The following is a 22,063-nucleotide window of genomic DNA, read 5'->3' on the forward strand; positions in this document are numbered from 1 at the left end:
TCCGGGGAGGAAGGCCAGGTGTCGGCCGGCCGGGGGAGGGCTCTCTCGGGGCGGCTGGGAAAGGAGGCCGAGCCCAGCGGTGCGCGTCCCGGGAGCTGCGCCTCCGTGCGCCCCTGCGCGCTTTCGTGCGCCCCTGCTCCGGTGCGCCTTCGCCGGCTCCAAAGCGGGGTGAGTTACTCCGGGGTAGCATCTTGGGTGGGGGGAAAAGGGGCGCGGGGGAAGCTCCGGGCGTCGCGGGCAGGACACGCGCTCCTGGACCTCTCTGGGGAGAACTTTTGCCAATTTCCAAACGCCTTTGAGGATCAGAAGGGGGCTTCCCCCCCGCCTGCCCCCTCCCCATTAAGGCATTCTGCGCCCCCACAGCCTTTTTCTGGCACCCCCTTCCCTGATTCTCCCCCCCCCCCCGGACTGCGGTTGCCAGCTTCCGTAAGAAAGAAAAGGGTAGGTACACCTGAAAGTTATTAAAAAGTATATTCTGAACCTTCGAGGCTCAAACACCGTGAAACGCAGTTTCCTTAAACCAGCGATGGAGAACCTTTTCGAGACCGAGTGCCCAAACTGCAACCCAAAATCCACTTATTTATCGCAAAGGGCCAACACGGCAATTTAACCTGAATACTGAGTTTTTTGTTTAGAAAAAACGGTTGGCTCCGAGGCCTGCGTTACTTGGGAGTAAACTTGGTGGTAGTTGTTGGCTTTGCTTTGAAGCAACCAGGCAACTCTTTGAACAGGTGAATCGCGAGCCTAGGAGGGTTTACTCAGAAGCAGAAAAGCCACATTGCCAGCAAACCGAGCTTACTCCCAGGTAAAGGATCGCGCTTTAGTTCTTTGCATGAAAATCAGTGGGGTTTAACAGCGCTTAACAGGGTTTCCTATACTGCTTCCCCAAAACTAGGTCTTAGGTTTAATGCTAATAATCGAGCCCAGCGGCCCAGGCCAGACTAGATGTGGGGGGGGGGGCGATTCCCCCCCCCCCCCATGATGAACTCTGTTGTGCGTGCCCACTGAGAGGGCTCTGAGTGCCACCTCTGGCACCCGTGCCATAGGTTCGCCATCACTGCCTTAAACAGTGCTTAATGAACACAAAGGTATTCCTGCCTTCACCGTGATATTTTCACTACCACCCTCATTTGTATACCCTTACAATGATATGTCTCAAACCCAACAATTCTTGACATAAATATAAGTATACAGTAAACAAAGGGCTATTATCCGCTGATTTCACAGTAGGCGAGCCTTAAAGGTACAGAATATTATCTCTGATCACTCCCGGGTGGGGGCTGGGGGACCCCCAAGAAGTCCACCTGCTCTCCGGACTGCAGAAATGACTGGTTTGGTTATGGAAAACATTTATTCTTGGACTAAAATGGCTGCTTTGGAAGGCAGATCGCACAGCGTTATTTATGGTTTGTTTATTTATTAGTTCAACTTGTTCAACCGCCCACCCCCGAAGGGTTCTAGGCGGTGTACAGAGGATAAAAGTTTATTAAAAATATAAATTACAATCTCATAATGGAAACCAGAAATAGTTAAACACGGTATCCAGCAGAAAACATAACTACCGAGGTTCCCTCCCTGGCACCCACTCTCCCGAGAACCCATATTCCCATCCCCAAGTAGTTCCTTTCTGAGCTTTATAAAAAACACAAAAGTGGAGGAACAACCATTAAAAGGCTGAATTGGCAGGGCTCCCACGGAGAAATTTACAGAAGGACAGAGCGATATTTTGAACAGGAGCCTATCCATTTGGGAATTATCCCAGGCCCTAAAAGAGGGCAAAGGGAAAGTTTGGGGGCCTGATCGTTTAATCCCAGAATGTTACAAAAATTAATTGTAGCTCTTCAAGAAACGATGAAGGAGCTACATCTAGAAGGGAATATCCCCCGATCTGGGGAGAAACGCATGTGACTTTAATACACGAAGAAGAAATATTTCCAGGTAGTTCCAAATCGAGAATTGGCAACTTTAGGCTGACTCTATCTTCCTCGAGGAAACCACAATCCAGGGGGGAAACTCCTTTTCGCTCCTGCCCACGCCCACGCATCCAACCCATGTTTACTTGGCAGGAGCAGGTTGGGTCGGTTGGCAACCCAAATAAAAACCTTGCATTTACACATTGCTAGCCTCTGGTGGCGGCAAACAACCAGACTGCAAAACCCCTGTTGTTAATGGGGGAAAAATGGGGTCTAGTGGCACCTTTATTTTTTATTTTATTAAATTTGGTACCCCGCCCTTTCCTGGCTAACACCAAGCTCAGGGTGGCTGACACGTAACGAAAAGGTGGAACGTAGGATAAATTATAATAAATTAACTTTCTTAATTTCTGCAAAAATGAACAGCGTGGAAATTAGCTGTCAATTATTAGAATAAATTAGCTTAAGATTTTAACTAATTAATGGTAAGAAAACATGAAGAACATAAGAAGGAGCCTGCTGGATCAGACCAGAGTCCATCTAGTCCAGCATTCTGCTCCTCGCAGTGGCCCACCAGGTGCCTTTGGGAGCTCACGTGCAGGATGTGAAAGCAATGGCCTTAAGAACATAAGAAAGAGCCTGCTGGATCAAACCTGAGTCCATCTAGTCCAGCTCTCTGCTACTCGCAGTGGCCCACCAGGTGCCTTTGGGAGCTCACAGGCAGGATGTGAAAGCAATGGCCTGCTGCTGCTGCTGCTCCCGAGCACCTGGTCTGCTGAGGCATTTGCAATCTCAGATCAAGGAGGATCAAGATTGGTAGCCACAGATCTACTTCTCCTCCATAAATCTGTCCAAGCCCTTTTTAAAGCTATCCAGGTTAGTGGCCATCACCACCTCCTGCGGTAGCATATTCCAAACACCAAAAACACCAATCTTCACTCAGAGGATGGTGAAGGGTCAGGTAGCATAGCCCCAAATCCCTCATCCCAATGTCTGAAAGGGTCCAGAGGAAGGCAACCAAAATGGTCAAAGGTCTGGAATCCCTGCCCTGCAAGGAGAGACTGAGGGAGTTGGGGATGTTTAGTTTGGGGAAGAGAAGGTTAAGAGGTGACATGATAGCCATGTTTAGATATTTGAAGGGATGTCATGTTGGTGAGGGAGCAAGCTTGTTTTCTGTGGCTCCAGAGACTAGGACCAGGAGTTGTGGGTTCAAGGGGAAGGAAAAGAGATTCCACCTAAACATCAGGAAAAACTTCCTGACAGTAAAGGCTGTTCGACAGTGGAATGCACTACCTCAGAGGGTGGTGGAGTCGCCTTCTTTGGAGGTTTTTAAAGAGAGGCTGGGTGGCCATCTGTCAGGAGTGCTTTGACTGTGTGTTCCTGCATGGCAGAGGGTTGGACTTGATGGCCTTTGGGGTCTCTTCCAACTCTATGATTCATCATATATGCTGTTGGGACAGAAAATGTTGAGAGGACAGCAGGATGGATTGGACAAATGGAAGCCGGGTGGAAAGTCTCTGACTTGTAGGCCCTCTGGGACTGGCTAAGGCCCCGCAGGGCTGTTGTCTCAGCTGACATAATGACACAGCCGACTAGAGCCAGGGCGGAAACAGTCCTGGCTCTGGTTAAGGGTAATTAAACATCCTTTGGGCCAAGGATCGCCCGGAAGTTACTACCGGAGGACTGCCGTAATAAAGTTTTGCTCTTGGTGTAAGCTTTCATGTGCTCGCACGCAGCTTCAAATTCCAATTGATAACGACAGTCAGAGTGGCATGCCCAATATTATCAAGCGGCGTCTCTGAAAATCCCTCCTCCAGCACGAGAAGGGTTAACAATGTTTTGGAGTTTGGGGCTTCCAAGAGCACAAGGGGAGGGGGTAGAGCGACGCCTAACCTCTCCTAGATATTGTCGAAGGCTTTCATGGCCGGATTCAACTGGCTAGGGTTTTCCGGGCTGTGTGGCCGTGGTCTGGTGGATTCATCAGACCACGGCCACACAGCCTGGAAAACCCACCAGAACCAGTCTCCTAGATATTGCTTTCCTGTTTAAAATCTGCCAGTGCAACAGGCTTTGAAATTTCTCTCTCGGCTGTGGGAGGGTCATGCGTCCCTAACAGTGTGAAAAGAAGAAGAGTTCGGATTTATGCCCTACCTTTCTCTCCTGTAGGAGACGCAAGGCGGCTTACAAGCTCCTTTCCCTTCCCCCCACCCCACAACAGACACCTTGTGAGGTAGGTGGGGCTGAGAGAGCTCAGAAGAACTGTGACTAGCCCAAGGGCACCGAGCAGGAATGTCTTGGAGTGCACAAGCTAATCTGGTTCACCAGATAAGCCTCCACAGCTCAAGTGGCAGAGCAGGGAATCAAACTCCAGATTAGAGTGCACCTGCTTTAACCACTACACCAGAGGCATCAGAGCCAATCTAAGGGGCTGGATATGAAGCTTAGAGGGGAAAGATTGGACTCTGCATCTTTCCTTTCTCTCTCTCGGTTACTAGCTGCCACCACCCTGTGCGCACGATGCACCGTGACAATTTGGTTTGTCGGGCTGATTCCTGATTTGCCACCCCTGGCTTCAATTGGCTCTTGCCCAGAACGGGGTCCCGAAATGTGCGTACGGCGCATTGTTGGCTAACCTGTCTAGCCAGTGCTGTGAATAGCTGCTTTGCGCGGAGCACATGTTTAGCTCAGGGTAAACAAAAGCTTTAGGGTGCAGCTCCCAAACCACATGTTCTGCTTATTTACTAGGGTCCCGGAGGTGGGAATGGGCTGGCCTCTTTCGGAATGGGGTCATGGGTTAAAGGCAAGACAAACTAGGGCAAAACTCCGTCCCTTAAAAAAATAATAATCGTGTGTTCTTGCCAGATTTGTTCGCTTGCACCAGAAAACAGGTTTTCTAATTCCAGCGTGACAAAGAGGATGAGCCGGCAACGAAGCTCTAAGCTGTTTTGTGTTAAGATCGAAACAAATAAGAAAAGCTAGCTGTAATGTCTGCACAGCATTAAGTCTTGGTAAATTCGACTGATCGGTGCGTTGATTGTTTTGGCAAATACAGAACTTGTTGCTATCGTCCATTTCAGACCAGTGGTCCGTCTAGTCCGGGGTCTGCAACCTGCGGCTCTCCAGATGTTCATGGACTACAATTCCCATCAGCCCCTGCCACCATGGCCACCTGTCTCCCAATAATACTGAGCTAGGTCGACTCGCTATAAGAAGAAGAGAAGAAGAGTTTGGATTTATATCCCCCCTTTCTCTCCTGTAGGAGACTCAAAGGGGCTGACAATCTCCTTGCCCTTCCCCCCTCACAACAAACACCCTGTGAGGTAGGTGGGGCTGAGAGAGTTCCGAGAAGCTGTGACTAGCCCAAGGTCACCCAGCTGGCGTGTGTGGGAGTGTACAGGCTAATCTGAATTCCCCAGATAAGCCTCCACAGCTCAGGTGGCAGAGCTGGGAATCAAACCCGGTTCCTCCAGATTAGATACACGAGCTCTTAACCTCCTACGCCACTGCTGCTCCAATAAGGCAGTATTGTATGTTTGTAATGACGATAATTTCCACTCGCTGATTGGGAAACTGAGGCGCGAGCTCTTCGAGGCCTCTCAGTGCCTGTGGTTCCCCGATTCCAGCTGTGGATCACCCTCGATTTCCTTCACAAAGCTACAAAGCAGGAGGTTTTATGGACTTCCAATTAAGGCTGTGCTCCATTACTGCCATGTCCCAACAGTCCTGCCATAGTGCTGCTATCCTCTTCTACTGGGAGTCTTTGTACTGTGGCTTTTCCTGCCAGGCGTTTGGGAACAGATCTTGGTATCTGTGTGTGTGTGCGCGCGCGCTTATCTGCTCTTTCGCTTACCTCCTTGTCACTCGTTAAGAACATAAGAACAAGCCAGCTGGATCAGACCAGAGTCCATCTAGTCCAGCTCTCTGCTACTTGCAGTGGCCCACCAGGTGCCTTTGGGAGCTCACAGGCAGGATGTGAAAGCAAGGGCCTTAAGAACATAAGGAAGAGCCTGCTGGATCAGACCAGAGTCCATCTAGTCCAGCTCTCTGCTACTTGCAGTGGCCCACCAGGTGCCTTTGGGAGCTCACAGGCAGGATGTGAAAGCAAGGGCCTTAAGAACATAAGGAAGAGCCTGCTGGATCAGACCAGAGTCCATCTAGTCCAGCTCTCTGCTACTCACAGTGGCCCACCAGATGCCTTTGGGAGCTCACAGGCAGGAGGTGAAAGCAATGGCCTTCTGTGGCTGTTGCTCCCGAGCACCTGGACTGTTAAGGCATTTGCAATCTCAGATCAAAGAGGATCAAGATTGGTAGCCATAAATCAGCTTCTCCTCCATAAATCTGTCCAAGCCCCTTTTAAAGCTATCCAGGTTAGTGGCCATCACCACCTCCTGTGGCAGCATATTCGTTCTCGGCTCTTTGGGAAAACTGCCTCCTTGCATTGCATTTGCTTGGTGTAAGCATAGCATAGCTTGCTCTGCCCTCAGAACCTAGCTCCGCCGTTATGTAAACATCCTATTACATTATGCTGTCTGATCAAACCGGTTCCACCTGGCACTGGAAAAGGGGGAAGGGGCTCTTATGGGCAGCTTGTGATATATTTCCACACCTGTCTATGGTTTCCTACCTGCCAATATCCTGCTGTCGTTCTGCAATTAGGAACAACATGTTCCCATCCCAAGTTTTTCCATTGAGACTATAATCACAGGGCATGACAATCGCCATATTTTAAAGCACCGTGAAGCAGTCTTGATATTTTTAGTGTCTTTTTGTACTGTGCTGAGACTTCCATACGGTTTTGTAGATATTCCTTCTCCCGAGAATGATGTTGTATTGTCGAAGGCTTTCATGGCCGGAATCACTGAGGTGTTGTGGGGTTTCTGGGTTGTAGGGCCGTGTTCCAGTAGCATTTTCTCTTGACTGTTCGCCTGCATCTGTGGCTGTCATCTTCAGGGGATCTCTGAAGATGCTAGGTCTCTGAAGATCCTCTGAAGATGCCAGCCACAGATGCAGGCGAAGTGTCAGGAGAAAAAGCTACTGGAACACAGCCCTACAGCCCAGAAACCCCACAACACTCCAATGATTGACGTTGTTTAACATATGTTGTGTATGTACGTATCATAGGTTCTGTGCATTTAGCACTTGCTTGCACTTATTTCATTAGTAAATAATTTCACAGGAACTTTGAGCTGAGTCACATTTGGCAGCTATGGGATATGGTGACTTTTCCTCCGCGTTCCTGTTTTACACTGTACCCAATATTGAGCAGTCACAGTTGCCAACCTACAGGAAAAGTCTGGAGGCCTCTTGGAGTTACATCTCATTTCAGGCGACGGAGATGTGTCCCCGTGGAAAAAAATTCAGTTTCAAGCCGATAGCCATGTTGGACTGGAGTAGCGGAGTTTCGGGTCCAGGAGCACCCTAGAGCCGTGGTGGCGAACCTTTGGCACTCCAGATGTTATGGACTACAATTCCCATCAGCCCCTGCCAGCACAGCCAATTGGCCATGCTGGCAGGGGCTGATGGGAATTGTAGTCCATAACATCTGGAGTGCCAAAGGTTCGCCATCACTGCCCTAGAGATTGACCAGATTTCTTGAGGAGCGTAATTTTTCCAGAGTCCAGGATCCTTTCTACAAGCACCAGGAGAAACCGACAGCTTTGGATAGGGGGGGTGGGATCTATGTCCCCCCTCCCCAAACCCTGCCTTTCCCAGCAGTTTTCCAAAGGGAAGGTGACCATTTTCAGTCCACGTTTAATGGTCGGCCACAAAGTCGACAAGGAAGAGGACAGAGGCCGGAAAATAAAAGCGAGAAAGGATCCTTCGCGGTGGCGTTATCTCCGCAGCCTGGTTAATGTTTACTTGGGTAGGCTGGGCCAAGGTTGGCTTGGAGGCCTGTTTCCACGGCCAGCTCCCCAGGGGCCACGAATGAGCTAGTGTTGTTGACTTACAAGGGGCATTGACTCTTCGGGGGATTCCTGTGGTCAGCTGATGTCTCGGTAATCCTAGCTTCTCTCTGTTGCCACGACGTGGGCGTCCGTGGGGGGACACTGGAGCCCTTTCCAACGACGGAAATATCCAGCCCCGTAGCAGCTGAGTCTGTTCCTCTTCCTCCACCCAACGCTTTCCCCTTCTGTTTGGGGCAGCTGTATTTTTAGGCACTACTGTGTATTTTGTTGCAGCTCAGACACGTTGAAAGGACTTCTCGTGCAAAGTGTAAATGTTTGGCGGGTGAGTACGTAAGCCGAATGTTTTGCAGTTGGGGGATACATGGGAATCGATACCTAACCAGGGTTGATACAGAGACGAACAAGGTTTTTGGAGGATATAACTATTGGGAGTTAAAAGCTCCCTTTAGCTGGATCTTGATGGTAGGAAATCTTGTTTGGCTCGACACGCAAAGGGAAATCTCATCTCTGGGCGAATGATGACAACGATAAGATGTTTATCTTCTGTGTGTTTGGACAGGGTTGCCGGCCAAGTTTTATTACACGGGTTGCAAGTCCTGATTGGTTTAATTGCTAGATTAGGCTGCGTGAAATCTTTTATCGATCGGCGAGGACAATGACTAACCAAGGGGCCAGAATAAACGCACGCTTGGTTGGATGCTTTAAAAAAAAATTGGTTTGGTCGCAGCATGTTAACGGTAGCAGAAAAAAATGAGAGGGAATATTCACCGAGCTCAGATTTTGAGAACATGGAGCCCAACTTATTTTTTAGCATTCAGGCTTTTAATATTTTTAATGACTTCTTTTTAAAGGGGGGGCTGTCCTGAAATGGGATCCTGACCCTCTGTTTGTATTTTCCGAACTTTATTAAAGCTACGATAAGAAAAAGTATTCAGATATTTATACTTCTCTTTCCTCCCAGAGCACTCTCAGCCCCACCTACTTCACAGGGTGATTGTTTTGGGGGGGGGGGGGAAGGGAAAGGAGATTGTCAGCCCCTTTGAGTCTCCTATAGGAGAGAAAGGGGGGGATATAAATACTAAACTCTTCTTCTTCTTCTCCCCAAATGGCCTTCTATTTCGTCTTGCAACAGCCACCCTGCAAGTCGGGGTCGGAGCTTGCCCTGTCTCAGGTGGAATCAGGTGGATTGGGTGGAATCAGGTGGATTGGGGGATTGCTTTGGTCTGCAGAGCAGCAGTCTCATCCTTAGGAGAAACTGCGCATTTGGCGAAGTTTGCCTTCATCAGGGGAGGGGGGAAGTCTCCTTTTCAGGGATTGTCTCTGTGGCCAAGAACAGATGAAACTCAGGAATGAACGTCTAAAGATGGAAACGTCCATTTCTGGACCCTTGTTTGGGCGAGTAGCCTAAAAATAAAAGGGTATTATTAGGCTGCTGGGAACGCAGCGCCCGGGGTATGTTGGGCGGGCGTCTCTGCTGGTGTTTTTAATGGCAGACGGAGTGTTGGTCGGCGTTCCACGCTTTTTGTGCTTGCTAACATTTAGCATTGGGAGAATTTGTTGGGATTCCCAAAGCACCTGTGAGCCCTTGCCTGTATTTTTAACTCCAGGTGTTTGCCCTGCAGGGCCTGGGTGGGAAATAAACTTTGCACAAGCTCAGAAGCACTCTCTTCTTTTTATTCTGGGGCTGGATTTAGGGTACTACCATGGATTTGAGGGAGTAGGAACTTTAAGCCGTGGGTACTTTCCGTGGAGCCTCAAGTGTTACTTTATAGAAAGTGTCCTACGAGGAGAGAAAAAGCTGGGGATGTTTAGTTTGTGAAGAGAAGGTTAAGAGGGGACACGATGGTCATGTTTAGATATTTGAAGGGATGTCGTGTTGGAGAGGGAGCAAGCTTGTTTTCTGCGGCTCCAGAGACTAGGACTGGGAGTCATGGGTTCAAGGTGAAGGAAAAGAGATTCCACCTAAGCATCAGGAAAAACCTCCTGACAGTCAGGGCTGTTTGACAGTGGGATTCACTGCCTCTGAGTGTGGTGGAGTCTCCTTCTCTGGAGGTTTTTAAAGAAGAAGAAGAAGAGTTTGGATTTATATCCCCCCTTTCTCTCCTGCAGGAGACTCAAAGGGGCTGACAATCTCCTTGCCCTTCCCCCCTCACAACAAACCCCCTGTGAGGGAGGTGGGGCTGAGAAAGCTCCGAGCAGCTGTGACTAGCCCAAGGTCACCCAGCTGGCGTGTGTGGGAGTGTACAGGCTAATCTGAATTCCCCAGATAAGCCTCCACAGCTCAGGCAGCAGAGCTGGGAATCAAACCCAGTTCCCCCAGATTTAGATACACGAGCTCTTAACCTCCTACGCCACTGCTGCTGGAGAGAGAGAGAGGCTGGATGGCCATCTGTCGGGATCGCTTTGATTGTGTGTTCGTGCATGGCAGGGGGTTGGACTGGATGGCCCTTGGGGGTCTCTTTCAACTCTATCACTCTAAGGGGCCTATATGACTCCATCTTGTGTTCTGTATCTATGTGGGGTCTCTGGATATCCCGTGCCTTTACTGGTGGCATGGATTCTCTCCCTCAGGGCTCCACTGTTTTATAGACAGTCCTACATTTTCCTGCTTCTCTGGCTCTCCGCCCTCATCTGCCTCTCCTTTCCTACAGCAGATGAATAACGCAACTAACGTTTCCGAGTCGTCTCTCGCCGAGACGGGAAGCGAAGTGACCGGCCTGGTGCCGACGACGACGATGGGGCTGGGCTTCTTCCCTTCAGACCTCAGTTATTTGGTCGTGGGTGACGGCTCCCGTCTCAGGGCAGAGCAAAACCAGTCCCACGATGGTCAGGACCTCTTCTTGACCACTTCAGCAGCCAAGGCGATCTCCGGTCTCTTTGTTTGGTCTGCTCTGCTGATCACGTTCCACCAGGTAAGAGGAGAATGGTTGGGATAAACCAGTAGATTGATGGGGAGGGACGAACGAGAGGGCGGAGTTTGAAATTCCACCTTGAGCTTCTTGGAGAATAAAAATGTACCATATATACTCGTGTATAAGTCGAGGCACCTAATTTTACCACAAAAAGCTGGGAAAACTTATTAACTCGCATATAAATCGAGGGTGGGAAATGCAGCAGCTGCTGGTAAATTTCAAAAATAAAAATAGATACCAATAAAATTACATCAATTGAGGCATCAGTAGGTTAAATGTTTTTGAATATTTATTTCAAAGAAAAACAGTAAACTAGCTCCGTAAGTGGAAAAGAGGGTCAACAAGAACAATATGGTATCAACAATAACTTTAAAAGTACAAAAACCTTAGCTCAATCAGCAACCAAGCTAAAACACAAGAGTTAAAATCCTTCAAAACTGGATTCCTCCTCATCATCCAAATGTAACTCAACTTAGATTTTAAGAGGGATATTATCAGAAATGGAAAATCTACTATTAGCTTCCATTGTAAACAATGGGGGAATGGGGCACCCTTTTGGGGATCAATAACTTTGGATCCCCTGACCCAAACTTCACCAAACCTGGCTGGTATCATAAAGAGACTCTCCTGATGAGACCAGCCAGGTTTGGTCCCCATCTACAGGTTATGGACCCCATTTACTAATAGCTCCCTTTGAAAACAATGGGGAATGGGGCACCTCCTTTGGGGGTCCATAACTTTGGACCCCCTGAACCAAACTTTACCAAACTTGGCTGGTATCATCAGGAGTGTCTTCTGAGGGTACCCTGAAAATTTGGTGTCGCTAGCATAAAAACTGCGCCCCCTGCTGGCCGGCAAAGTAAAAACACACAAAAAATTTAATGACCTGCATATAAGTCGAGGGGAGCTTTTCAGCATTAAAAATGTGCTGAAAAATTCGACTTATACATGAGTATATACGGTACCTAACAGAGGAAGAAGAGTTTGGATTTATGCACCACCTTTCTCTCCTGTAAGGAGACTCAAGCTGGCTTACAAGCTCCTTTCCCTTCCTGCCCCCACAACAGACACCTGGTGAGACAGGTGGGGCTGAGAGAGTTCAGAGAGAACTGTGACTAGCCCAAGGTCACCCAGAAAGAATGTGTAGGAGCGAGGAAATAAGTCTGGTTCCCCAGAGAAGACTCTACCGCTCATGTAGTTTAGTGGTTAGGAGCAGGAGCACTCTAATCTGGAGAACCGGGTTTGATTCCCCGCTCTGCCACTTGAACTGTTGGAGGCTTATCTCGGGAACCAGATTATCTTGTGCACTCCAACATATACCAGCTGGGTGCCCTTGGGCTAGTCAGTTCTTCGGTGCTCTCTCAGCCCCACCCACCTCACAGGGTGTTTGTTGTGAGTGGGGGAAAAGGGGAAGGAGATTGTAAACCCGTCGAGTCTCCTTACAGGAGAGAAAGGGGGGATATAAATCCAAACTCCTCCTCTTCTTCTTGAATCTGAGCATTTGCCTCGAATCCATTTATCACCGTCTTCTCTCTCGCTCTCTTTCCCGCCTCCCCAGATCTTTCTTCACCTGAAAAATTACACCATTCCCAACGAGCAGCGGTACATCATTCGGATCCTGTTCATCGTCCCCATCTATGCCTTTGACTCCTGGCTCAGCCTCTTGCTGATCGGCAGCCACCAGTATTATGTTTATTTCGACTCTGTGCGCGATTGCTACGAAGGTGAGATGGGCTTGGTTCTCCGGGTCTGGATCGCTCAGTAGACGGAGGGCAATTTCGCTTTACCCAGACTACTTTGAAGCCCAGGAATTGCTATTACAGGGAGTGGCCCCTTGGAGTGGCCCATCAAGGAAACTCGTTGGGTGGGTACACAAGACTTCTTAGTAGCAGCCCTATCATTATGGGACAGTCTCCCCAGGGTGGAATGTCTGCCTCCCGACTTACAGTCTTTAGGAAGCCGTTGAAGCTGGGTTTATTTGAAGAGGAGGAGTTTTGGATTTATATCCCCCCTTTCTCTCCTGTGAGGAGACTCAAGGTGGCTTACAAGCTCCTTTCCCTTCTTCTCCCCACAACAGACACCTGGTGAGGTAGGTGGGGCTGAGAGAGTCCTGAGAGAACTGTGACTAGCCCAATATCACCCAGCAGGGATGTAGGAGTGCAGAAATGTAACCTCTATCTGTGGGTTCTGTGGGGCAGAACTTGGCATGAGTTTGCAACAACAAATTTTAAAAACAAAATGGTTTACTTTCTTAACATATAACATCAACATCTAACATCACACTTCAAGGTCCTGTTCAGGTTGCATTTTCAAGTCCTTATATTTACAGTCTGCTGATACTGCCAAGTCCAATTCTTCTTTGCAAGTGGGTTGGCTCCTGAAGACTCCAAGGGCTTGATGAACAGGATTCAACATGATGAAGGTTTCCAAGAGAACTCTCACCCATTACAACCACAAAAAAGAAACCCTGAAACAATAAACCCCAACATTTACAACATAGCAAAAATAAACAACTACCTTCCCAGTAGTTCCCAACAACATTGCAGTTACCTTAACAAGGTGTTAAGGGCTTATAGAAATCAAGGTCCGAGTCTGGTAGCCTTGTCTCCTCCAAACTACATGAGCTCTGCAGCTTTGAGTCTCCACCCCTTTCTGGGTCAACCCATTCTGAGCATGGGGGTTACAGAAACACATCTGGTTCACCAAATAAGCCTCCGCCACTCAGGTGGAGGAGTGGGGAATCAAACCTGGTTCTCCAGATTAGAATCCACCTGCTCTTAACCACCGCACCACGCTGGCTTTAGAACTATGTTTGGTTTTCTAGTAGTCTGAAATGGCGATATTAACATTTGGTTGTTATGGGGGATTTAAAATGTATTTTTTATGTATTTTATTGATCTTGTTGATTGCCTTGAGCTCTGTAAGGAATAAAGGCAGAAAGGAAATAAGTCAATGGCAAAACTAAACCTGCAGAATGTTTAGTTCCTAATGGCCAATCCACGCTGAAAATGTCTAGGTTGAAGTAAACCACAAACATTTTGGTGAGGGGACACTGGATCCCTGAATGCCGCTTTATAATATATTTTGCTCCTGGCTCGGATACTCACGGTTAAGACGTTTACAGACTTGTAAACAGAAGGCCCCTAAACAGAAAGTTCATTCAGTACCTCACTTGTCCTGTCCTTATTGTGAAGGGGAAGCAATTCAGCCAGCCTGCTGCGAAAAGTGGATTCTGCACAGCACTGACTGGCCAACACCCGTGTTGTCACCTTGGGTCCCTGAAGCAGTTTTGCAACTAATTTCTAAATTTTGCAACTAATTGCAACTAATTTTGCAACTAATTTCTAAAAAGGGGAACTTTCTTCTTCTTGGTGTGACAAAAGCAGACAGGGTTGATTTGGCATTTTTAAATAAAGGGGGGGAGTGGACAATTTGCCCTGAAGTGTGTGACGAGACCGAGAGGAGAGGAGTGAAGATTTGATTGTGTAGAATGTATGCCAAGACAACTGAAACAGAATAATTGCTGTGATGATTCTCTAAAAAAACCCCTCTCTGTCTTCACCTTCTGAGTAAGCTGGAACTCTGCAATGCTCACTGTCTGCCTCAAGGAAGTCCCTATCAGGGGAATAGGAGTGGAACCTATATTCTCCTTAGTATGTTATTAGCATTTGTGTCACACTGAATATGAAGCAGCTGCTCCAGAGAGTAGGACAAGGAGTAATGGATTCAAGGTGCAAGAAAAGAGATTCCACCTAGAAGAAGAAGAGTTTGGATTTATATCCCCCCTTTCTCTCCTGTAGGAGACTCAAAGGAGCTTACAATCTCCTTGCCCTTCCCCCCTCACAACAAGCACCCTGTGAGGTAGGTGGGGCTGAGAGAGCTCCGGGAAGCTGTGACTAGCTGGCATTGTGTGGGAGTGCATAGGCTAACCTGAATTCCCCAGATAAGCCTCCACAACTCAAGTGGCAGAGCTGGGAATCAAACCCGGTTCCTCCAGATCAGAGTGCACCTGCTCTTAGCCACTACACCACTTCCTAAACATTAGGAAGAACTTCCTGATGGTCTGGGCTGTTCAACAGTGGAATTCACTGCCTCAGAAAGTGGTGGAGTCTCCTTCTTTGGAGGTTTTTAAACAGGCTGGATGAACATATATCGGAAGTGCTTTGATGGTGTGTTCCTGCATGGCAGAGGGTTGGACTGGATGGCCCTTGGGGGGGTCTCTTCCAACTCTATGGTCCTTTGTGTTCCACGAGCGTTATCCTTAAAGACATTAGTAGTTTTGCATGATCATGTCTTCTCTTTCTCCCCGACAGCGTTTGTGATCTACAGTTTCCTGAGCCTCTGTTTCGAGTACCTCGGCGGAGAGAGCACTATCATGGCGGAGATCCGGGGGAAACCCATCGTGTGAGTCGGCAGAGCTGTTCCCCTATATCGGGGAGGTCCCTGACCTTATCGAGCCTGCAGGCAACTTTGGAGTTCTGACATTGTGTGTGTGTGGGGGGTCACAAAATGGCTGCCGCAGCTGACCTTAAATCACCAAGTGAAGATAAACAGAACCTTCACGGTCAGGGGCAGTGTACCTCAGATTCAGGGATGGATTGGCATTTTTTACAAATGAAATCCAGGAGCAAGATTACCCCCTATATCACCATTCAGCATTGTATGCCACCTTGAACCATGAGAAAAGGTGGGATATAAATGTTTTAATAAGCAAGTAAGAACACCTGCTACCTGCAACTAGAAGCATCTAGGATTAAGCCCGGAATCTTCTGCCCAAGGCAGGGGTGGTCCCACTGAACTTCTCTTGCAGAGAATGTAGGGTATAAACATTTTCTCATCCTCTCTGTTGCTGAATTTTGACCCAGCGCTTTTTTCTTTCTGATCCCAGGTCTAGCTGTTTCTATGGGACGTGCTGCCTGCAAGGGATGTCGTATTCAATTGGGTTCCTTCGGTTTTGCAAGCAGGTGAGGTCCATTGGAGTGGAAAACCATTCGGGGGTGGGTAGGGGAATGACACAATAACTTTGAGGGAATGGAGCACCCCTTGTCCAAGGGTCTCAAAAGCTCAGCCACCGCCCCTTATGGGGATCGTGAGAGTTGCACGTGGAGAGGAGAACACGCCATGGTAATGCAGGGTCCACGCCTGGGAGTGTGATGCAGCAGCCAAGAAAGCCAATGCGATTCTGGGCTGCATTAATAGGCATATCGTGTCTAGATCAAGGGATGTCATTGTACCTCTCTGTTCTGCATTGGTCAGGAATATTGTGTACAGTTCTGTGCACCCCGATTCAAGAAGGATATTGACAATCTGGAACAAGTCCAGAGGAGGGTGACTAAAATGGTCAAAGGTCTGGAATCCATGCCCCAAAAGGAGAGACTTAGGGAGCTGGGGGTGTTTAGTTTGGTGAAGAAGGTTAAGGGAGGACATGATAGCCATGTTTAGATATTTGAAGGGACCTTATGTTGGTGAGGGAGCAAGCTTGTCTTCTGCGGCTCCAGAGACTAGGACCAGGAGTCATGGGTTCAAGGAGATTCCACCTAAACATCAGGAAAAACGTCCTGACAGTCAGGGCTGTTCGAAAGTGGAATGCACTACCTTGGAGTGTGGTGGAGTCTCCTTTTTGGAGGTTTTTAAACAGAGGCTGGATGAACATATGTCAGGAGTGCTTTGATTGTGTATTCCTGCATGGCAGAGGGTTGGACTGGATGGCCCTTGGGGGTCTCTTACAACTCTATGATTCTTACATTTTTAACCCAATTTTGATCCATCCGTCTAGGCAACGCTGCAGTTCTGCATCGTGAAGCCCCTGATGGCCGTTCTCACGATTGTCCTACAAGCCTTTGGCAAATACAACGACGGCGACTTCAAGTGAGGATTTTGAAACATTCTTTGGGGGGAGGCAGGAAGGGCTGGGACTCAAAGGCAGCTTAGAACATCGTTCTCTCTGGTGGAACGCTCTGCCTAGTGAGGCCAGGTGCTTGTAAGATCTTACGCAGTTCCGCAGGGCCTGTCAGACAGTGGCCCCTTCCGCACATACAGAATAATGCACTTTCAGTCCACTTCCACAACGGTTTGCGTGTGGATTTTGCTGTTCCGCACAGCAAAATCCAGCTGAATTTACATCCCCTCCCCTCGCTCTTCTTGTCTCTTGCAGCATCCGTAGCGGATACCTTTATATCACTATCATCTACAACTTCTCAGTCAGCATGGCGCTCTACGCCCTTTTCCTCTTCTACTTCGCCACCAAGGACCTTTTGCGTCCCTTTGAGCCCGTCCTGAAGTTCCTCACCATAAAGGCAGTCATCTTTCTCTCGTTCTGGCAAGGTGAGTCTCTCGATCTCTATAATATAGTATAAGGCAGTGATGGCGAACCTTTGGCACTCCAGATGTTATGGACTACAATTCCCATCAGCCCCTGTCAGCATGGCCAATTGGCAAGGGGCTGATGGGAATTGTAGTCCATTGTCAGGCTCTCCAACGTGGAAATAACAGAGACCGTAGGAAAGTCCTAAAGCAGTTTATTTCTACAACGCGTAGAGTAACAGAGAAAGCTGAATCTAAGCTCTCCCACTTAGATCCAGCGATTATATCCTTCAATCCCACCCCCCATTTGATTCCCACCAAATGTGTTTCACAGAGTGTATAACATTTGCACTACAGAGCTTCAAGGAACCTGGGAACGTTCGCACCTTCCTGCAGGAGGGCTGGCGCCAGGGAATTGCCAGGGAGGGGAGAGGGAAACAGGAAAGCATTTATAGGAAACATTTGCAATTCCCACACAGCAAGACATCTAAGCACTGATAGGCATGACCTGACATCCATAACATCTGGAGTGCCAAAGGTTCACCACCACGGGTATAAGGGCAATGCGATAAACGAAAGAATATATGCCCCAAATATGCCCCTTGGCCAACCACGCTTATTAATGCTGGGGGGAAGAATTAGGACTAATAAAAGAAAACATTTCTTCACACAACGTGTGATTGGTGTTTGGAATATGCTGCCAAGGGAGGTGGTGATGGCCGCTCACCTGGATAGCTTTAAAAGGGGCTTGGACAGATTGATGGAGGAGAAGTCGATTTATGGCTACCAGTCTTGATCCTCTTTGATCTGAGATTGCAAATGCCTTAACAGTCCAGGTGCTCGGGAGACCAGGTCAGGTCAAGGTGTTCTTGGTCGCCCTTCCCGTAATGTTCTGGTACCACCCGGTGGCCAAGAGGTCAGGCCAAAATAATACTTGAGGTGTTGTGTGGTTTCCGGGCTGCATGGCTGTGTTCTAGCAGCATTCTGTCCTGACGTTTCGCCTGCATCTGTGGCTGGAATCTTCAGAGGATCTGATAGTAGGAAAGGAAAGCAAGTGGAGTATATATACCTGTGAGTAGCAATTAAGATAGCTAGGTCAATAGGTGAGGGCATCTGAATAGAAGTAGCCTGGCCTTTGTTCCCTTTGATTGTATATTGTCTGTAGTCATCCTGTGTTTGTGTGGATCTGATTAGTCACTTGACTCTAGTGTTTTTCAACACTGGCAGCCAAGTTCTGTTTGTTTTCACGGTTTCTTCCTTTCTGTTGAAATTGTCCATGTGCTTGTGGATTAATAATACTTGTTTACAATGAGAAAGGTTTGTAGGTCTGAGAAGTTTGAGATGCGGACCAATACACCTTCACATTTGGGGACTGTTCCTTTTTTAATTTCTAGGGATGTTGCTGGCTATCTTGGAGAAGTGTGGGGTGATCCCAGAGGTCCAGATTATCGACGGGAAGCCGGTGGGGGCTGGGACAGTAGCCGCCGGCTACCAGAACTTTATCATCTGCATCGAGATGCTGTTTGCCGCCATTGCCCTCCGCTATGCGTTCACTTGCCAAGTGTACAGGGAGAAAAAGGAAAATTCGACAAGTGAGTTGTCAATCTTGCTTTGGCATTCATGCAACTCGATTAGGCTGAATTGCTTCAGTGGGGTTTTGAGGGTAACTAAGCACAGTAATGATTCTAATGTGGAGAACCAGATTTGATTCCCCGCTCCTCCACATGAGTGGCACAGTCTTACCTGGTGAACTGGGTTTGTTTCCCTGCGCCTGCACATTACTGCTGGGTGGCCTTGGGCTAGTCACGGTTCTCTCAGAACTCTCTCAGCCTCAGCTATCTGTTGACAGTTGTCAGGAGAGGAAGGGAAAGGAGCCTGTAAGCCCCTTTGAGTCTCCTTACAGGAGAGAGTTATAGAATAGAATCATAGAGCTGGAAGGGACCCCAAGGGCCATCAAGTCCAACCCCCTGGAATATAGGAACACACAATCAAAACACTCCTGACAGATGGCCGTCCAGCCTCTCTTTAAAAACCTCCAAAGAAAAAGGCTTCACCACACTCTGAGGTAAAGCATTCACTGTCAAACAGCCCTCACTGTCAGGAAGTTTTCCTGATGTTTAGGTGGAATCTCTTTTCCTTCACCTTGAACCCATGACTCCTGGTCCTAGTCTCTGGAGCCGCAGAAAACAAGCTTGCTCCCTCACCAACATGGCATCCCTTCAAATATTTAAACAGGGCTATCATGTCACCTCTTAACCTTCTTTTCACCAAACTAAACATCCCCAGCTCCCTCAGTCTCTCCTTGCAGGGCACGGATTCCAGACCTTTGACCATTTTGGTCGTCCTCCTCTGGACCTGTTCCAGCTTGTCAATATCCTTCTTGAATTGGGGTGCCCAGAACTGTACACAATATTCTAGGTGAGGTCTAACCAGGGCAGAATAGAGAGGTACAATTGCATCCCTCGATCTTGACACTATACTCCTATTGATACAGCCCAGAATCGCATTGGCTTTCTTGGCCGCCGCACCACACTGCTGACTCATGTACAGTTTGTGGTCTACTAAGACTCCCAGACCCCTTTACCATGTAGTGTTGTCAAGCCAGGTGTCCCCCATCCTATATCTGTGCATTTCATTTTTTTCTGCCTAAGTGGAGTATCTTACATTTATCTTACAAAATTTGTTTTGTTTGTTTTGGCCCAGCTCTCTAATCTGTCCAGGTCATTTTGAATCCTGACTCTGTCCTCTGGGCTATTAGCTACCCCTCCTAATTTGGTGTCATCTGCAAGGAGGGGTTTAAATTCAAGCTCTTCTTCTTTAGTGCCTTTTATTAGAAAGTATGTTGGATTGGTTTCACCCGGCCACGATTCCTTTCTCCTTCCCAGCAAACCTGGCCCCAATGCAAAGCATCTCCAGCGGACTGAAGGAGACCATGAGCCCCCAAGACATCGTCCAAGACGCCATCCACAACTTCTCCCCGGCGTACCAACATTACACCCAGCAGTCCATGAAAGACGCGGAGACCCAGGAACCCGCCGAGAACGGAAGCGCGGAACCCAAAGCCGAGTCTTCCGGCAAGAAGAGCAAAAACATTGAGAAAAGGATGCTGATCTTTTCAGACGACGAATCCTAAGATCGGCTCCCGAGGGAGAGCAGGGTTGGGGTGAACTCCCCCCCCCCTTTCCCCTCCCTCCAGAACTGGACTTTCTCAAATGAACTGGCAGGGGGAGAAAACCGGGGCGGGGTGGGGGTGGGGTTTCTTATTTGCTCCATCGGCTAACGCTCAGGTGAAACCGAGTACTTGAAAGCCCAGCTTTTCGAAAGTGTTAGTCTTTGATTTTGGACTATGTCTAGAGCTGTTCTCTCCTGCTAATGGCGGGAGAGGAAGAAATGAATGTTGGGTTCCAGGTGTATCAAGATGTACCTCTGTCCTCCTTCTGTGAGTGAGGAGGACTCTGGGTCAGCATCTCCGGCTGAAAACACAAAAACTACTTTCACAATTGGGCAGAAAAAGAGCAGTCGAACGGGCCAGATCTCAGCTTTTCCTAAAGAAGAATATCAGAGGGAACCTAGCAGCCCCAATCTAACAATTGTTTCTTAAGCTGTGTTGGTAGGATCCGGACGTCGCTTCCGATGGGACCGGGCCAGTTGCAAGATGCGACCCACTGTGTTGGGACGGAAATTGAGAGACCTCAATGGGGTACCAGGGTCCTGTTCTTCTCCAGATGGTGTCCTTTGGCCCCAGAGAGGACAGGCCTTTGGTCCCCAAAAGATCGACTGGAGGCTATCCGATGAAGCATCAATGGTGCCATTTTGTTCTGGACGCTGAATTTTTTGTATACGTGTCTTCGAATGGTAGTGTGTTGAAACAGAGAAGTGTCCAGTTTCAGAAAACTTGGTGTCACAGAGCAGTTGGAAAGGGTACTTCTTGCTTATGCCTGTACGTGGGGAAGGAAAGGGTGTTGAGGAACGCAGGCGGAAAAGCCGTGTTTCATTGGGTATATTACTGCAGGGGTTAGTTTCGCACCTGGGTCCTTGCGGATTCGATACCTGGAGTGAGTCTGCATCCTATGCTTCGACGTAGGTGCTATGAACGTAGCTGTGTTGTGTGTAGGTCCTGTTCTCCCCCCCCCCCCCCCCCAGTTATGGGCACGTTTGGTACAGCTGTACGCCCCATACCCCTTCATATTGCACTTATGGGAAGATGGCACACGTTCCCCACTAGTGATGTTATCTAAGTGGCGTCAGAAAGGCGTAAGCTTGTTAAAGTTGACGGGCATACTGCGTCGTTCAACTCTGCTTTGGGTGGCTTTTAACTCTTGAATGTTTATGAGCCAAAAATCTTCTTGGTCTCTGAAGTGCTCCTGGACTCGAACCCAGCTCTTTGTCTGCAGACTCTCTGCGGCTACTCTCTGAAACCATATATTTAGCTTCAGAGAAGGGGTCTTCAAACTATGGCCCTCCAGATGTTCATGGGCTACAATTCCCATCAGCCCTGCCACTTGGCCATGCTGGCAGGGGATGATGGGAATTGTAGTCCATGAACATCTGGAGGGCCATAGTTTGAAGACCCCTGCTTCAAAGAGTAGTCGTGTTGGTCGGCAGTAGAAGAGTTAGAGTCGAGTCCAGTAGCTCCTTAGAGACAATTAAGATCTTTGGGTTGTCTCTTTGAGAGTCGAAGCACCCTTGTCAAATCGTGGAAAGCTCGTACCCTGCTCCCAAATAAATCGTGTTGATCTGCAAGATTTGGCTGGACTCGAATCTGGCTGTCTGCTTATGGGGAGTGCTTGTAGTACTTATGTCAGAAACTATGCCAACTTTTCTCCCTCTCCACACTAAAATCTGTGCCACTTCTGCCTGAGCGAGCCCCACTCAGATAAAATCAGCACCTTTGCCCGACGGTGTCAGAAGTGACCTATGGCACAGGAGAGGAGTCTGTTATTGAGTTCACGTTCCCGCCCCCAACTCCCTTGAGGATCTGGAGGCCAAAGGCAGCTGGTTAACCAAGGGGAAGACGGCCTGTTTTCTA

General features: G+C 48.5%; 1 protein-coding gene across 2 annotated transcripts; it reads left to right on the plus strand.

Annotated features, from left to right (window-relative positions):
- The first annotated feature begins 48 nt into the window (after positions 1-48).
- On the plus strand, positions 49-21,463 carry TMEM184A (transmembrane protein 184A). 2 transcript variants are annotated; one of them, XM_048495365.1, is made up of 9 exons: positions 49-168; positions 10,474-10,731; positions 12,290-12,455; positions 15,045-15,135; positions 15,620-15,695; positions 16,508-16,599; positions 16,886-17,055; positions 18,429-18,626; positions 19,920-21,463. In XM_048495365.1, the coding sequence occupies exons 2-9, from the start codon at positions 10,474-10,476 to the stop codon at positions 20,165-20,167; spliced, it is 1,299 nt and encodes a 432-aa protein (XP_048351322.1). In that variant the 5' UTR covers positions 49-168; the 3' UTR covers positions 20,168-21,463. The 2 variants fall into 2 exon arrangements, with proteins under 2 accessions (XP_048351322.1, XP_048351321.1); XM_048495364.1 differs by having other exon boundaries at positions 60-168; positions 10,471-10,731.
- Positions 21,464-22,063: the final 600 nt, after the last annotated feature.

Source organism: Sphaerodactylus townsendi, linkage group LG04 (assembly GCF_021028975.2).
Source record: "Sphaerodactylus townsendi isolate TG3544 linkage group LG04, MPM_Stown_v2.3, whole genome shotgun sequence".
Classification (NCBI taxonomy): domain Eukaryota; kingdom Metazoa; phylum Chordata; class Lepidosauria; order Squamata; family Sphaerodactylidae; genus Sphaerodactylus; species Sphaerodactylus townsendi.

Excerpts from the sequence above, each read along its gene's own strand:
- TMEM184A (XM_048495365.1), top strand. The coding sequence starts at position 10,474 with ATGAATAACGCAACTAACGTTTCCGAGTCGTCTCTCGCCGAGACGGGA. Across the intron at positions 15,696-16,507 it reads TCCTTCGGTTTTGCAAGCAG|GCAACGCTGCAGTTCTGCAT; the intron begins GTGAGGTCCATT and ends CCATCCGTCTAG. Across the intron at positions 18,627-19,919 it reads GAAAAAGGAAAATTCGACAA|CAAACCTGGCCCCAATGCAA; the intron begins GTGAGTTGTCAA and ends TCTCCTTCCCAG.